A 19,459-nucleotide genomic window follows, 5' to 3' on the forward strand; every position below is an offset into this window, starting at 1 on the left:
GGCTATGCCTCTGATGAAAGTCATGGACTATTACTGTATAGTGTATAATTATCATGTGACCTACAAACTTCTGACATATGTATACAATAGAATTTAGTAAAGTGATATTTTAATTATTCTGTTTTTATATATTTTAAAATTTTAAATATTATCTACCAAAGTACCAATTAATTATATTACAATATTATATATAAGAAAAAATTGAAGAATTTCAAACAAGAGTTATTGGTTTAAACTTTACACATGAATTATCATACATTGATACATTCAAACAAACTTTTAGTAGTTATTTAATTACAAATTTTTAATAGTATCTAAATTGTTTAATCATAAACAATAAAACCATTATTTCACACTATATCATTATTTATACAATTATAATATTACCAGCCCTAGGTCTGACAATTTATGAATGAATAATAACATTTAGATTACAATTTACTTATGTCTAAAAATTATTCTAGTAATAAGTTACTTACTTTTGAATTTCGATAAATACAATATGTTGTGTGTATGTGAATCGCTTTAAAGTTCTTAGAATTGTGTGCAGCTGCAAAGGTAGGTACTCATCCAAAATGTATGTTATGAAGTACAATGGTTTTTAAGGTTTTTTCAACAGATATTGATTTAGATGATATAGGTATGTTATTTTTCTTTTAACAATAACTTAGCAGCAGATGGCAAATCTGTGTATAGTAGGTTTATGAAAATTCTAAGGATCAGCATTCAACCACATCCCTTCGAGTAAAAAAAAAAAAAAACGAACATGTGGAACGAATGAAAAAAACCATTCAAACCATGCTAAAGATTGGTGATAAAAGAGAAATGGTACCTACCTAAACATTATCATCAATCACCGCAAGCCTTACATTTTATAAATCTAACCGACTACATTAGTCACACTATTATTCTGCAACCCCTGTGCAATATATATGGTGTTGTAGTACACAATTGAACGAAAAACCAGTTTTATTATTCATGCACAGCTGGAAAAGAACAAGGGGTGAAATAAAATCTGCCTCGAGACTATACTACAATCGACTACAGTTCAGTATATCATTTTACGAGCTAACAGAAGCACCAGAGCAACGAAGAATTATCATCATGAACATGAAAACTTGCTTTGCATTTTTAGTTTGCGCAATGAGTATTGCCGCAATAAACGCCACAACGCATGCCCCAATTCCTTTACAAAATAAGGTACGTTATAACATTTTCCTTTATAAATTATTTTAAATTGTATTATTATATTAGGCATATAAGTATTATTTTAATTATCACTGGAACGTTTTATTTTCACTTCTTCGAAAATCATTTTACTTTTACACATGTTATTATTATCGATTTAATATTATTTATTAATCAAACATTGGTAGTATTTATAAATAATTATTGTTTATTTTAGTTGGATTTGTCAATTTACTATAGTGCTCGTTCTACCGATAGCATAAAATTCATTTTAACAAAACTTAAGCCACTCTACTGCAAAATACAAAAATATGTGGAATTAAACTTGGTGCCTTTTGGCAAAGGTTATGTGAGTACTTATCTATTTATTATTATACGTAAAATACATATTTAAATCAATCAGTCACGTATACTGTGATGAGGGGGGTGAACCCCCCTTCAAAATAAATTCGAGTAATGAGGAAAATATTGTTTTGTTATATTGCGGCACAATTTGTATTGCTATATTTTATAAACCCCCCTCCGAATTTTTTTTTGTATGCGTACCTGAAATCAATATACATTTTATACTGTCATTAAAGTGAATGAACATTAAAATCCTTCATCAGTTTTAATTAAATGCAAATTTGGTTAAATTATTCAACACATGCAAAAATTATAACAAAAAACTGTCAATTATAATTCATAAATGAAATATTATAATATCAAATGATAAAAAATAATAAAATTACATTTTAAATTTAAATTTCCCGTCTTTTTTCATGTTAGATATATTATTTATTTATTTTTAATTGTTAGATTTTATACAGATAGAATAAACTGTTCTAGTAGGTACTAAATTAGTATTAACAAACTAACTGTAATTTATTATGTTACTTTGTGTAAATCTTTAAATTTTAATACAAGGTTAACAATGTAGTATATTTTCATGGAGCTATTACTAATTATCATTTTTTGATTTCCCTTGATCATCAGATAGCCAAATCTAAAATTAAATTCTATGCAATTCATTATAGGTACCTAGAGAAAAAATATAAAGTCTCTAGAAAGGATTATTGTTACAATATTTTTCAGTGTGTACAACCAATGTTTAGAGGTAATGAACTAGGTACCTACTATAAAACTACATAATATGCATTTTAAAATACAAACTTTTAAATTTAATATAGATACTTTGTTAAATTCCCAAGATATTAAGTACTTATTATATTATGTCACTGTTATATTTTACAATATTCACATGTCACACTTAAATAATACATAATATAATTATATTATTATTTTTGCACCATGTTAATATCTACTTTTATAAATTACTATTAAAATTTTATAATCCAATGGTATTTAATTCTACAATTCTACAATTGTTTAATTTAAATGAATAAAAATTATTATATTTTCAACAATAAAACTTAATTTACAAGTGTACAATCTATAGAACCGTTTATTAATTTATATGTATGTTTTTTAACTTAGAGTACAAATATTGGATTCTTTTGCCAGAATGGCCATATTGAATGTCGTGCTAACACAATACATAACTGTGTGTTTGACAAATTGTCTAGAAATTCTACAGCTCATATGGAGTACTTGAGTTGTGCATTAGAACACGTTGATAATACAATACATGTTGAAGAAAAGGTAAATATATATATATATATATATATATAATTGACGAAATTTAATTAAAAATACTGAAAAATGAACTTAAAAAGCAAAATATGATCTAAAATGGCCAAAAATGACCTAAAAAATTAAAAAAACACCAATAAATGCAAAAAAATGCAAAATAAATGGATTATATTTTACAATTACAAAAAATAAATGCACTTTTCTACAAATTCACAGCCCTAGTAATAACATTAATTTTGTAAAACAAAATATTATATCTAAAAAATTATGTTTTTAGTAGAAAACAATAATAATTAAAAAATTGAATCTACATTAAAAACATATTCAAAATAAACTAAGAACAATTATTATTAATGATAATTAAAAACAAATAACAAGAATAAAACTTTTAATAGACTTTAGAACATTGCAAATATTTAAATTTTAAATTGTAATATTTTTTTCTGGTAGGGATGTAAATTTAAGTTGTAATAAAAAATAACATAGTGGTTATCTACTTTCTACTTTATTTAAAACTATTTATTCGCATGTTTCAGTGTGCTGGTCGTATTGGACTCAGCATAGATGAAATTCAATCATGTGCTACTAGCCGAGCGGGCTATTTGCTAATGCTAGAAGCTGAAATACAAACTAAAGATCAAACACATGGACCTCGCTTTGTACCTTCATATGTATTTGATGAAGTAAAGATTTATTTTAACATTTCATAAAAATATTATAACATTAATTAATCTTATTTCTTTTCATTAGTTTTACAACGAACGAGATCAAAGACTCGCAAGCACAGATTTTGAATCAACACTTTGTGAAAAATTAATCAAAGACCACGGGTTTTCAAATGCTTGCAGTAAGATTAATAATGTTTTGAGAGTGAATGAAGTTTGTTAATTACTTAAAAGTTACACAAGTACCAATCGGTATTAATTAATAATAATGAATTTTATTTATTTTCATCAACTAATAACTATAGAATAAGGTTAATTTTAAGGTTATACATTAAAAGTGTACCTTTTCATTTTCTATAAAATAAGTAAAATAAAATAATATGTAAAAAATTAAAATTGTATTAATTTAATAATGTTAAGTTTTGGTATTCTAAAATATTTATATAATATAAATCATTCATAACATCCATAACATTCAAATTAGATGAGGCAAAAACACGTACAATAATTTTTTTAATTTTACAATTATATTAATTACAATGTAAAATGTTTTTTTGTTTTTTTTTTTAAAATAATTTTCCAAGAATCTAAAATAAAATAAATACTTATCATAAGTACATGAATTTATGGATGTATTTTTATTGTATGAACATAATATACACTATTACAGAATACCAAAACTGCATATTATAATAAATTAAAATTGATCAATATTTTATGTAGTGAAAGAAAAATTATTATTGTACATGTATTTCTTATTTATAATTCAATTTATATTTTCAATTTAATTTAATTCTAATTATTATTTTTACTTCATTTTTGTATTAATTTAATGTTAAGATATTAAAATATTGTATTTTTGAGATTTTTAAATAAATACACTTTTTTCGTCATATACATGAGCTTATATTTGTTTTTAATACCACTATGAAGTTATTTATCATGTATATTGTATAATATAACATAAATTATTAATCAATTACTCTTTTTAATCTTTTTAATTATAGTTTATTCGGAAAATTACAAATTGCAGGTAATAATAAAACAAAAAACTTTTTCAATGATGATTTATAATTAATTTGATATACAATTGTAAGCCTAATTAATACTTAAAAAGCAAATCATACACTCTATAAAAGAGTTAGTAAATAGGTTATTACTTTAAAAAAAAAAAAACAAAAGTGAAAGCTAAGGTTATAGAGTAGAACAGTAACTATTTATATAAAACAAGTAATAAGTAAAAGATCTGAAGTCAACATGTACAAACTAATAATGTTTCCATTGTTTAGTGAATATAAAAATTACCAACTTATGAATAGTTAAATCAAGAAATGAACTTCATTGATGACCTAAGGCTAAATAAAATCCTTAAGTGAGAGGTATAATATAATATAATTAATTTTTATCATACATTTAATATTATCATTAAAGACCAGATTTTGCATAAGATGCATGTTGCTTTTTTCAACATCATATACATGGAGTCAATGAGTATTCACAAATCATTAATTGATTGATTAAATTTTAAAATTTTATACTATATATTTTTGCATATTTTAACAAAAAAACCGTACAAATAAACACCTAATTAAATAATTAATAAATTGTGAATATAACGTCTAAAACTAGAAAAAATAATTTAACACGGCGCAGTGGCATAGCAATTACTGTCATGAACCCAGGTTCAATAGCGTCTATGATACGCAGCTTATTCTCCCCGGCTCACTCCGACCAACCAGCCATGCCATTAAACGTTACGATTGCTACTGACGGGCTTCAGTTTCACTGAACCGGCGACCGTCGTAATGAGCCGTAATGTGACCCGCAGAAATGACTAAAATAGTATTTTTATCGAGATACCTATTAATAGGTTTTCGGTTTTGTGACTTTTAATTTTTAATAATAAACAATGAAAACGATATAATATATTTTCAATTCAAATAAAAATATTTCTAATTTTCTATGCATTATTATTTTTAATTAATTATATTATTTACAAGTAGCTAGTTTATTTTTAAGGGGAGACGCAGTCTCAAAGTCTCCCCTGACGAGCCGCCCCTGATTATTTATATAATGATATCTTTCTTCTCACTAGAAAAAAAAAATATGTTAATAAATTATTTATTTATCAATATTTACCTTTAAAAAAATGAAATATCATTAAGTAATTTCAAAGTTTGAGATATGTTTAAAAACTTAACTTTTTGGTTTTTACATTATAAAGAATTTTAGGCATAAATGCAGTTTAGTTGTCCCTTGCCATTTGGTTTTTTTCTTATAATTTGATAAAAGATAATTAATAATTGTGATGTTGATGATTATGATTTTGTATTTTTGGATGAATGTTAGTTTGTTTAAAAAATGACTAAACATTTTTGTTTGAATTAGTTTTGAATGAATAAGTACAATAAACAGTTTTGTATGATCTAGATTCATTTAGTTAATAAAAATAACTGATAATTTATTGATATCAAGAGTGTTTCTCAATCTCATATAAACAATCATTTATTACATATCAAACATATTAAAATATAATACAACTATGAGTACAAAAAATAACTAAACAAATATTGAAATTTGTAACATAAAAGTAATATACGTTTTCTTATAAATTGTAGGTAGGTACCTATTTAATTCTTGAATGAGGAAAGTATTATAAATATTACTGTTATTAAGTATTATATAATGATTTATATAAAATATAAATTATTAACTTCTTTAATAAGTTTTTTTTAAATATAACTGTGATTATTATATACGAGTAAATACAGTCTATACTGACCCAGTACCATTACACTATACATACACATTAAAATAGATTGAACAAAAGATACATAAATAATAAATTTTAATTGAAGAATACAAATAAATCTAATATACTTTAAAATGTAAACATTGTTTTCTAAATGTTTTAGATAAGTAAGTTTTATGAATGGTGAAGATAAGTTTTTATTTGATATCATAGATTATATGGATTACATGCGAATAATGCTACAAGTATAGCATAGGAATAGACGGTTTCAGAATAAAACATATTTGTCTGGTACAAATGAAAAGCAGATGCCCAAAGGATAAAGTCCAAAGCACAAAGTTGGAAGTACGAGTACAGGGAGCCGAAACGGTATTGATACATCAATGAATCACATTTGTTTCAACTGTAGTTCCAGAACGCGTATCGCACTAAGTTGTCCCAATCCAAAGAGACCATAAGGAGCATGTTATGTTTGTGGTTCAACTACGTATCAGTGGTCAGCTTTTCTAGAACGAGATCAGAGAAACAAGGATGGAAAGGATGAAGTCTCATACACAAAACTAGCTGAAGTATGCTGGGTCATCGAGGAAAGTATGATTATTGGAGCCTGCGCGTATTCCGTAAGGGTAAATATACAATTGGGTAAAGAAAATTGTATAATAGTTTACGCATTAATAGATAGTAACAGTCGTATTTTGTTAATTAGGTCTCATATTGTTAACACTACGAATAGGGATAGGCAACCTTTCAACAATGGTATTTGAATTTTGGATATAAATGAGTCTCAATTGCATATCGAGGCAATTGCTGAAGCTATTGCGTTTTTGGTTGATCATAATTTTATTAGGAAATAGGTGTTGTATAGTGTAGATGATAAGACAATGTCATCTGAATGTTTGATAGATAGGGATTTTATTAAAGGGATGGATATTTGGTTTGGTGAAGATGGTAAGATGGTGATGATGATAAATTCAAAACAAGAAATGTGTAATGGACTTTCTGAGTGACTTAGGGTTAATAGAGTATGAGTTTGAAGATGATGTTGAACTGAATGTAGGCGAGGTATCGTTTATTGTTAGGTATCTATAAGCTGAAAGAAGTGTATAGTAAATGTTACTCATAACCGTTAAAGCCAGAGACGCCTGAAATAGACTATGAAGTCAACATAAGCTTGAAAAACCACACTTTTTTTAATTACCATCCTCGAAGATTGTCATATGTAGAAAGAAATTCAGTGGGGGACATAATTTGTGATTTATTAGATCAGGGTATTATAAAGGAAAGCAAGTCTGAATTCTGTTCTCTCATAGTATTGTTAAAAAAAAAGGATAATATACAAATGATGTGTGCAGATTTTAAAAAGTTAAATAAAAGAGTAGTTAGGAGCATTATCTGGTTCTCCATATCGATGATTTCTTGGATAAGTTAAGAGATAATGTATTTTTCACAATATTAGATTTAAAGAATGTATATTTTCATTTTGTTAGAATGTCAAAACAGCCGTCCAAGTATTTTAGGGCAGTGCGAGTATGTTCAATTACCTTTTGATTACTGTTATAGTCTCTCAGAGTTTATGAGATTTATTGAAACAGTATTTAAAGATTTAATAAGATCTTGGAGGTAACTAGGATATTTATACGATCTATTGACAGCAACAGAAACTATAAAGGACAATTTAGAGATAATATAATTGGTTTAATTAACATATAATACAAATTTACTTGAGTTAAGGGAAAATACATTTTTTTCTTCGTTCAAGGATAACATATTATTTAGGCTATGTGGTCGATAGAGATGGAGTGAGACCTGATCCAGCTAATGTTGCAGCTGTAACACAGTTTCCAATTCCTAAATCAATAGCCAGCGTACAGTTTTGTAGGACTACTAGGACTGGTTAGTTACTTTAGAAGATTTATTGAAAACTTTTTTATTTTGGTAGCCTTTTTGTATGCATTATTAAAAAAGGAGCTCAATTGAAATTTGGGGAAAAGGAGTCGAGGGCCTTTGAATTGTTAAAAACTAAACTGGTACAAATCCCAATTCTGTCATTATATTCCCCTTCGGCTGAAACAGAAGTGCACTGTGATGCTAGTGTGTTAGGTTATGGGGTAATTCTGTTGCGAAAACAAAAAGACGGTATAATGCATCCTATGTTCTATTGTAGTAAGCTACTACTGAGACGGAAGCCAAGTATCATAGTTATGAGTGTTTGGCATTAGTGCGTGTAGCGTTTCCATGTTTATCTGAATGGGATTAAGTTTAAGGTACCTATTTAGTATTTACTGATTGTGAGTTTCAAGTTGACCATGAACAAGAAATATATGAATCTTAGAATTGCAAGATGGGCATTGTTATTTCAAAATTATGATTTTAGTATCGAACATCGTGCTTGAAGTAAAATGAAGCATGTTGATGTCTTAAGGTGAAATACCAATATATTCATATTAACTGAGAATACTTTTGAACAAACATTATCAATTAAACAAATCGAGGATAAGGACATAGTTAAGCTAAAAGAACACTTGAATAAGTCAGAAAATAAATGTTTTGAAATGAGGAATGGTTTAGTATATAGGAAGTACAAGGATGGCTATTATTTATTTTGTGTTCTGAGCAGTATGGAGGCTATTGTGATAAGGTTTGTGCATATGAGGAGTATGGTCACTTAGGCATGGAAAAGACAAGCGAGGTAATTTTGAGAACATTCTAGTTTCCTAACTTAAAGGAAAAAGTAAAAGGTTAGGTTTAGTTTTATTTCAAATTATTTAAAATGTATTACATATTCTCCAGTATATGAGAAAAAGGAAGGTGAGTAACATTTTTTTTCTAAGACTCCTATACCGTTTGATACAATACATATTGACCATTATGACCCCCTTGAGAAGACTGAAAAATAAATATTTGCCGGTTATCATTGATGAATTTACAAAATTTGTTAGATTATATCCATGTAAACACAGTAGAAGTGATCAAGTATATGAATGATTATTTATGATCTTATAGTAAACCAAGACGGGTAGTGTCAGACAGAGGGTCAACTTTTAAATCCAATGCGTTTAAATAATTTCTAACCCAAGCAAAAATAGATTTAGTACCAGTAGCGTGTAGTCAGGGCAAGCGAGGTAAGCGGTGCATGCCCAGATAATAGTAAAAAGAAAGGGTTAGGTAATATAAAATGCTATTGCTAATGATTTAATCAGAATAATTTACAAATATAATAAATACAAACAATAATATAATTTGTAAAATAAAAATCAAGAAAATGTGTTACTGTACAGACAACTAATAATTAGTTATATTAGTTATATATAATTATTATATACAGTTAATCGCTGTTTTTTTCAGACTCTAAACTATAGTATTAGAATAACTGGGTGTGGTAGAGGGGGGTCACGACGATTTTACATAATCCTCGAAAGTGCTCAGCAAAACGCTCCTGACGTGATTTGATTAACCGCCGACACCGTAGCATTACTCGCATTAAATTAGCGCGTTCTTAACTATGGCATAGTTCGTGCTAGTTGCTAGATGCTAGAACTGGTCATCGGTGATGCCTTAATTCTTATCGAAAAACCCAAATTAGAATCGAAACAGACGTAGGTAAGTGTACTTATAATATTGTATTATAATATATAATATTCTTTTTACTGTTTGTGTTATCAACAGTACTTTATTTTTCATTGTCATGTTGTACCGAGCACATCACCAGAGAAACATTATATTTATATAACATAATATTTATAGCCTTATAGGTAACAAATTGTATACGTGTATATTCGAGTAAAAAATTATCCAAAATAAAAAATATCCAGTAAAATATTAACATGAGTACATTTTTATTGGATTTTAGGTAGGTAGGTGATAGGTATACTTATTTTAGCGTTTGCTCATAATGTTTTACCACCGCACACCACTGTTTAGTACAAATCGCAACAACACCTTGGGAAAATGGCCAAGTAGAAAGGGTTAATCGTTGCACAACTGTAATACTAACAAAAAAGATTGTGATATTAAATAAATGGGATAAAATACTGGGCGAGGTTGAGTATGCGTTAAATAATATGTTATGTACTTCGACGGGTAAAGCCTGATCTAAATTATTACTTGGAGTTATACAATGGAGAATGATTTTAAAAGTTTATTGTTGGTAATGGATGAAAAAATAAAGAGAGAAGTTGAAGATAATATTTTAAAAAATCAATCATATAATAAAAAAAAACTATGATCAAAAACATAAAAAGGGATATTCTATTATGATGAAGAACACAGATGTAAGTGTGGGGGTGAATAAAAAATTAATACCCAAGTTTAAGAGTCCATATATTACGTAATATATTAAGTTCTATCAAATGACAGATTTATAATCAGACATTGAGGGGTCTCAAATGTTTCAACACACTCAAATGCCATATGAATGGGTAATTAGTTCAGATAACATGAGACATTGGATTATGACTGTAGAGGAATTATTATTTACTAGGCACTTATGGAATAATGAGGATGTCTGGATGTACTGTATTTTTTTTTTATTTTACTAGATTTTGTTATTAATATTTAAATAAAGAATGTAGGTATTGAATTTTTATTTTATTAGATTTTGTTATTAATATTCTATATTATGTAGGTATTGTTTTATATTGGTTGTTTATATACTGTTTACATTGATATATTAATGTATTGAGTTGTATTATGTATTAATCCCAAAGACTGGGATAGATTAGGGTTAGGCTTAGGACGCCAGGACGGCCGAGCTGTGAATTGTGATAGTATTATTATTATTATTATTATCATCATGATTACGAGAGTATTTATTACTTTACGTTTTTTTCATATGAGTGCACAGACCATAGAGTTCTACGGGTTTAATCCTTTAACTAAGGATTTTGGTTGGTACAAACTACATTTTAAATAGATTCATACATTATTTTTTATTAAAAATACGAAATATCGAAATAAATATTATTAATATTGTACGACCATCTATTAATCTTAGACCGTGGCACGACGCCACGAACTATCGTACAATCGTTTTTGTATTTTGCTGTATGCACGATGTTCATTCGCTTATCACGAGGTTCGTACAAATATGAACTTGTCCGTACGTTTGGCAACACTGTCGGACTGTTGCAGCCTTGCAACCGTTATAGAGAACTAAAAGAAAGTGAACAATTACGTACAATGTATATCAATAGTTGCGATTTTGCTAGAGTAGCTAGACAATAGACGCTAATAGTTTACATTGTTTACAACCGTCCAACATATCAAATGCTATAGGTATTAGGTAATAATCATATTTTATTATTTCTCTTTTCATTCTATTTATAATATCGTTTAATATAACAGTTAATCTAATAATCTATGTTTATAGTTACTAATATTTCAATTTACTTTTTATTACCTAATCTATTAAAACACGGCGGTGTAAATAATAAATTATAACTTGTTGTACAAATTGAACGAATATTCGTCGGGTGACCATCACCGCTGTACCGATGAAATGTACATTGTGTAACGACTGATCACAATTTATTATCATTTTTAAACCATTAGCCCTAATTATTGTAGACATCTTAATTAAATATTCCCAAATTTAAACTTGAACTCGTTACCATTCACGATACGTTAGATAAGATTATTTAATACGCACTAAGGATAGAGCGGTAATCAACCTGTAACTCATACAATCAAGTTTTATTATCGCGACGAGTCTCAAATATTAATCGGTACAATTGTACCATATAAAGAAATTGGTAAGTACAATTTGTTTGACTTATCGATTAGTTAATACGAAAATACCCAAATGATTTCGTTTTTGATGTTGTGTTTATTAACCAATTTTAACCATTTTAGGACTTCTCAATTACTATTTTCTAAACTTTATATAACAGCTCAATAAATGATAAAAATATTTAATAAAATTACATCATAATTAGCAATGCAATAATATTATTGTCAATGCTGCTACATATACTCACGTGGACAATACAGCATGTGAGAGGAACGTAACGACTTGTTTCGTTTAATAACCATGGACATATTTGGGAGCAGAAAAGGGTATTTAGGAAACCCTAAAAACCTATATTCATATACGTTTCTAATGTAATCACCCCTAAAACCATTTTAAAATACTCAAAAAAATTTGTATTTTTATTTATATTTTATATTTAAAAAATAAATTATAATCACCCTTATGATAGTTAAATTTAATTAATTATTATTGATTTTATTGAGTAATAGTGTGAAATAATTATTTTATGTAATAACATTTTTATAATTTGTTGTTCTTTATAATTTTATATTAGTTGGTTTAATAATTGTTATTCTTTTTGTAATTTTGTGTACATTTTTTTTTGAATATTCATTAATGTACCTAAAAATATAAAAATGTTGGATGATGGGCATGAAATGATACACAATTTGTCGACTTTGTCAATTCAGAAGAGATAGATTAGAATAGATTTTAAATAGATATACTTATTCTTTATATTATAAAATGTATCCAAGCAGTCTTGATCTTTTAGTTTATTGCTGTTCAAGTCAAAACAGTAATACAACCATTAACCAATTTCTGATTTGTTATTTTTATTATCGGTTGTGAGCCTCTGAATTTTGTGTCATTACTATGATAACGACAACCATCTAATCTAATTTCAGCCTTTATAACATATAAGCTTTTCTTAAATCTTTTTCAAAATCAATAACAATTTTATTTGGTTCAAATTCAGTACTAACTTCATTATATAGTTAATTAATTAATTGATTAAAAACATTTTTTATAAGTTATCTTTTAGCAAATAAAATATTATAGGAACAACATAATATTTTTAGTTACCATAAAAATAAACAACAGTTATAAAACCACAAAAATAGTATGACGAATAAATATAAATTTATGAATTTTATAAAATACAAATATTTATAAATAAATGTAAATGCAATTTAAATTATTTCCATTACCTCTTTTAGAGTAATTATCATAAGTGTAATATGTCAATAATATGTTTCTAGAAGAATTTAAGTACAAGACAGTAGCAAAATGTTAATATTTTTAGCATTTTGAATAAGACATTTATGTTTTAATTATTTTCATTAAAAATTATAATTTTTAACATAATTCTAATTAGAAATCTCTGAATAACATTAAGTAGTTTCATTGGTAGTTCCGATGCATTTTTTAAAACATATCTCTGCATAATTAGATCATATTATGCTAATATAGATTTTATTATACCTTGATATATTACTGATTTAAAATATTCTTTAATTCCTTAATATAAAAAAAATATTATCTGATCCACATTATTATATTTTTAATATGCGGCACACATTTTTATGTTGGACATATATTATTCTTAAATACTTAGTGGAATGTACCCTATTGATATTTATGCAATTTATGTTACAATAATCTACATTGTTTTCACAAAAACTTTGGTTATGTGCAATTTTAAAATAATTTCTTTTGTTGAATTTACATTAGGCAATGAAAATAGGATAAACATGAGATTATAATTATTTTACAATAAATTATGTTTTGAAAATAATTTGTTTTTATTTTTATCTAATTAGACTTTCAGCAAGCCTAGTATTTACTTAATAAATAAAATAGTTTCCAAAAATGCTGATTATCAACAAAGAATTTTCAAATGGATAATCAAACTCATTTATTTTACCTCTGTAACTTAGTACTCAATTTCAAATTAACTTAATTATATAAATGAGTTCAAGTAATACATTTCTATTATTTTCATCTTGTCGTTTTCTTTGTTAAGTCAATATATGAAAAGTGAATAAGTTGTTTTTTCATTAAACAGTTATCAAAATTTAATCTATAAATTATTGTATTTCCATTATCACTGACATATTTATGTACATAATTTAAAATTGGAATTCAAATTTGTATAGACGTAATAATTTTATGGGTTTCAAGTTTCAACTATATTATCTTATAATGCAGAATATCAAAAATTATGTTTAATATTAATATTTCAATTTTTTGACTCAACTTATTTTAAATAATTATTATTGTCTTAAATTGTGTAATTTTCAATGGGGTATATGGTATATCTCAGCGTTTTCAACCTTTTTAGTCTCGCGACTCCCAAAAAAGGTATTAAATGTGCTCAATTACTTCTATCTCTATTAAGTATAAATTTGTGTCATATCGTTAGTAAAGCCAAATTTTTAACGAATGATTCATTTTGTAAATTGGTGTTTTATTATTTTTGACCACCGCAACTCCCAGCCAAGGCAATTGCAACCCTCAGGTTGAGAAATGCTGGTATATCTAATAAGTTATATTGTACTTGCTGTCTATTTAAGCATTTTAACAATTGACAATAATTAAATTTGCTTTAGTTTTTAAGTATATATGCTCATTATGTATTCAATAATAGTTTTTTTTAAATTTTTTTTCAGATTATACATTTGCTGTAATACTTTAATACTTAAAGAGCAGATAATATGATGAATATGCAGTTTTTTAAGTATTTTTTGTAATTTTTAATTATCAAAATTTTGTTGATAATTTATATATCAGAACATTCTATTTTATCTTATATATATTTAAAATAAATAATTATTAATACAATTATTACTTAAAATATATGATGTTTACACTAATGAAATTGGCATTTCATGCATGCGATGAAAGAAGCAAACACTGGTATAACACTATCCCCAAAAATGTTATCAAAATTGATATTAAAAATTGTTGTGATGATCTTATTCAAATAATCAAAGAGAAAACAAGTGTAAATAATACAAATACAGTATGTCAAACTGCCTCAACATATGGACATTTAGACTGTTTGATGCTTGCTCATCAGATGCAATTTTCTTGGAACAGTAAAACATGTTCTGCTGCAGCCAGAAATGGGCAATTGAAATGTTTGATGTATGCACATGAGAATGGATGCTCCTGGAATAAATTTACATGTTCTTATGCTGCACTTAATGGACATATAAATTGTTTAAGATATGCACATGAAAACAATTGTCCGTGGAACTCACATACAATAGACAGTGCTGTAAAAAAAGGATATTTAGAATGTTTAATATATGCTCACGAACATGGATGTCCATGGGGTATACTGTCATGTACTATGGCAGCTATTAATGGACATTTGGAGTGTTTAAAATATTGTTTCGAAAACGGATGTGATTGGGACGAAACTACGTGCATGATGTCAGCGTATTATGGACATTTTGATTGTTTGCAATATGCGCATGACAATGGTTGTCCATGGGGTACTATGACCAGTACTTTTGCTGCAAAGTCTGGAAACTTAAAATGTTTGATATATGTTCATGAGAATGGGTGTGCTTGGGATACGGGTACAACTTACAAAGCAGCAGAGGAAGGAAATTTGAATTGTCTGAAGTATGCTCATAAAAATGGATGCCCATGGGATGAGAATGTAACCTTTATTGCTGCATTTAAAGGTAATCTAAAATGCTTAAAATACGCCCATAAAAATGGATGCCCATGGAATGAATCCACAAGTTTAGCATGTGTTAAAAATGGATCTTTTGATTGTTTATTATATGCTCATAAAAACGGATGTCCTCTCAATGGTGTTACACGCAGACTTATTATCAAGGATAAACGGCTAAAAAAAAAGACAAAAAAATTGCTTTTAGGTCTGGAAATATGAAATTACTCATTAAGTAGTTTTTGTGTTATTATTGACTGTGGTCAATAATATTATGAGTATTGGTTCTTTTAAATTTGTTTCATACAACAAAATAGCTAAGACCATTTAATTCTATTTAACATTTGATAGTAAAATTGTTTTTGTTGTTAGTTAAAAGCCATAAGCCAGATTTATAACTCTTCTATAAGTATCCAAACTTCAATTTTTTTTATATAAAAATATTTAATGAATTTAATATGTTTAAGATTGCAAAAATGAATATTTTTAAATTTAAAATAAAATAATTATTGTATTATATTATAACAAAAGAATCTAAAAATATTTTAATTAAAATCAAAAAATGTGACGACTGAAATTATTTAATATTCTTAATATGATAATATACGATTAAGTATAATATTGTATGAATTGAATATTATTTATGTGTATTAGTTTAATAGTTATTGTATTGTAAATTATATGTATATATATTTTTTTTATGTACACTATCAATATTATTCTTGAAATAATATAGTCGGTATTCCATTATTAATAAATTATCTTTTAATCATTATTTATTTTTAATATTCAATGGTTTATTGATATTATGTATTTTCATTTTTTTTTTTAAATATTACTTATATTTTGAAATCGAGTTTTACTTATTGTATATAGTTAAATAAATTATTATACTAATAATAGTATATGCTGAATGATAATATTTATGACATAACGTGATCATGAAAGTTTTTTAAAATTAAATAAAATTAAGTTTTTGTATATTGCAATACTACTATTATAATATACTATTATTATCATACTGAATTTTGTTATTGATTAAAAATTTGAAGTATTTTACTTAAGATATTATATATATATATGAGTTACTATACTTTAAGAGAATGTTGTACCTAAATGCGTTGTTCAATCCATCTGAATGGACCTCTTAAAAACGGAAGAAATCTTACACCAAACACAGACAAATATCATCTTCAATTTGAAAAATTTGATCGTAACAAAAATAATTACAAAATATACTATAACATACTTATTTTGATATTTTATAATAGTTTATTTATAGAGATTCATTAGAACTTAGAGAAAAAATATAAAACTGTTTTTAATTACTGATGTACATATGGGTTCAAAGTGTGCACGGAAAGTTATTTATTAATAATAATATAATTTATACTTAAAATATATTCTGAAATAAAAAGTCAACAAAGGTTTATACCAAACAATTGAATAAGTTAAAAAAAATAAAATGTAATGATATCATAAACATAACTAAGTTTAAGGCACACATACTGGACTATTTAGAATTGATTTTTCCAAACATAAAACTGCCTTATTTACAAATCTGGATACTACACGAAGTTGTTACTTTTCAACAGATTGCTTCCCTTTAGGTTGAAGGTAGAATTTTTCCAATGAACTTATAGCTTCAGTATTTTCTGGTCTACTTTTAGTACCAGCTTGGTACAAAAAGTAACCTTTACCAGATTTTCTTCCTAAAATTACGAAATAAAATAAAAATTATAAGCAAATTATTTTGACAAATATCTTTTATTTTCTTATAATAAACATGTTAGTGGTTAAGTCCAATGATTTTCAACTGGGATACTATGGACTAAGATTGGAGATACTTTAAAAATGTTGAAAATATAAACATATTTGTATATATATTTCAGTTTTTAAAATAAAAACAAAACAACAAAAATTTGTAATTAAGCCTATGTATTGCATTATTAAATACTTGATTTATATTTTGTTCTTATTAAAATATCATGTTATACTCTTATACTATCAAATTCTAAGTAAAATAATTAATGTATCAATTAAAGAATAATGTATTTTCATTAAATTTTTTATGATGAGTATTAAGTTCAAAATATTACACAACCATTATGTCATGATTATGAATATGTTTAAATATCTTTTTATAGTTATAATGTCATAAAAATGTTTATTTTAATACCCAAAGCTTAGCAATTAAGTAAAATATCCTCAAGTTTCCTTACTCACTCAGATGTATAAAAATTATTTGTTGTTTAGTGATATACACATCTTATGAACATAACAAATTTTGATATTCAACTGTAATATAACATTACACGACTTATTTTGATATTATTTGAAAAATATTAATCAAAAAAAATCATTCAAGATTCAATAATTTATTTTTCATGATAATTAAAGTGTTTATGTTTGGTCAAATAAAAAACCTGGCCACTAAATTAAAAAATAACTTAAACACAAATGCACAATTTTACTTTGGAGTTGAAATTGTGATCAGAAATTAGTCAGAAATTATAAATATTTATGACAACATTTTGTTGTAGTAAAAGTTCATAATATATTTTAATTTTAATAGTTTAAGTTTAACAATGTTATGTAATTAGAGATAGTTCATAAGTTAGTCTTAAAAATGGTAAAATGTAACAAAATAATTGTCTGTCATAGGTGTTTGGTGTTTAAATTATTTTATTAAAATTAGAAATTTAAATGAAAAATAATGATTTTATTCATTATATTGTAATTAAAAAAAAATTAATCTGAAATAATTAAACTTTTTGCCAATACATATATAATTATTTTCTATACACAACATACATTGTTCTGTAAGTTGACACTAACTTATTAGTAGGGCTATGAATTTAATGCACTAAAAAACCTTGAAAAATGCATTTAAAATGTCAAAAAAATGCAATAAAACATGCACTTAAAATACAAAAAATGCCAAAATTAAAGTATACTCATACAAAGCGTTAAGAGTTTTTATTATATTTTTATTGATATTAGTATATAATATGCATATAATTTATTTATTTAATAATACTATTTTCCTGAAACATTTTTTAAAAGATTTTCAAAGATGTTAATTGACAGAATTTAATTAACAATACCAGAAAATGAACAAAAAAAAGAATGTATGACCTAAAAAATTAAAAACTATCTATTAATTAGATTGCCTTAACTATAAAAGCATAATTTCACAGGGACGGTTCAATTAGGTAGGTATACAACTTTTGGCACTATCAATTAGATATCGTCATATAAAGCGCAACAGTGTGTATTTTAGATTTTAAAGGTTTTCTGGAGAAGTAAAAAACATAAAAGTCAACAACACGTATCTCAAAAAGATGTTATTTCTAATTCCTTATTATAGCAGCGAATAGGTAGTAATCAATGAGATATCTTAAATTGTGCTACAAACTAAGATAACTTTAATCCACAGCACGATTTTGATATATATCTTAAATCGTGACCCACAGATATAAAGAAAAAACTAATAAATATATAAACTACATCTGATAGATAATAAATTATTATTATTATTTATTATCTACATCTATGGAATGAGATATGCGCTGTTGTCATCACCAACTTTGGCAGGGTGCACAAGACGATTTGATCGGCCAGTGTCTGTGAAGACATTATTCTGGTGTTCTTGGCTATATTTTTATAGTATTGAATATGGTTGACATCTGCCAGTGGTCGGGACATAGAATACTACTAGTATTCTATGGTCGCAACTGGGTAAAAGCAGATAAAGCCATGCGTTGCTGAATCGTCACGAAACCCAT

At 26.0% G+C, this 19,459-nt stretch overlaps 2 protein-coding genes across 2 annotated transcripts; both read left to right on the forward strand.

The window, feature by feature from the left end:
• Positions 1-1,088: 1,088 nt before the first annotated feature.
• LOC113558983 (GILT-like protein 1) lies at positions 1,089-3,717 on the forward strand. The gene is made up of 5 exons (XM_026964577.1): positions 1,089-1,200; positions 1,406-1,537; positions 2,665-2,829; positions 3,357-3,503; positions 3,571-3,717. Exons 1-5 carry the CDS (start codon positions 1,105-1,107, stop codon positions 3,706-3,708), a joined length of 678 nt encoding a protein of 225 aa, XP_026820378.1. The 5' UTR covers positions 1,089-1,104; the 3' UTR covers positions 3,709-3,717.
• Positions 3,718-14,846: 11,129 nt separating this feature from the next.
• On the forward strand, positions 14,847-16,051 carry LOC113558893. Its single transcript, XM_026964474.1, has one exon. The coding sequence runs from the start codon at positions 14,847-14,849 to the stop codon at positions 15,891-15,893; it is 1,047 nt and encodes a 348-aa protein (XP_026820275.1). The 3' UTR covers positions 15,894-16,051.
• Positions 16,052-19,459: the final 3,408 nt, after the last annotated feature.

This window comes from Rhopalosiphum maidis, chromosome 3, assembly GCF_003676215.2.
Source record: "Rhopalosiphum maidis isolate BTI-1 chromosome 3, ASM367621v3, whole genome shotgun sequence".
NCBI classification, from domain to species: domain Eukaryota; kingdom Metazoa; phylum Arthropoda; class Insecta; order Hemiptera; family Aphididae; genus Rhopalosiphum; species Rhopalosiphum maidis.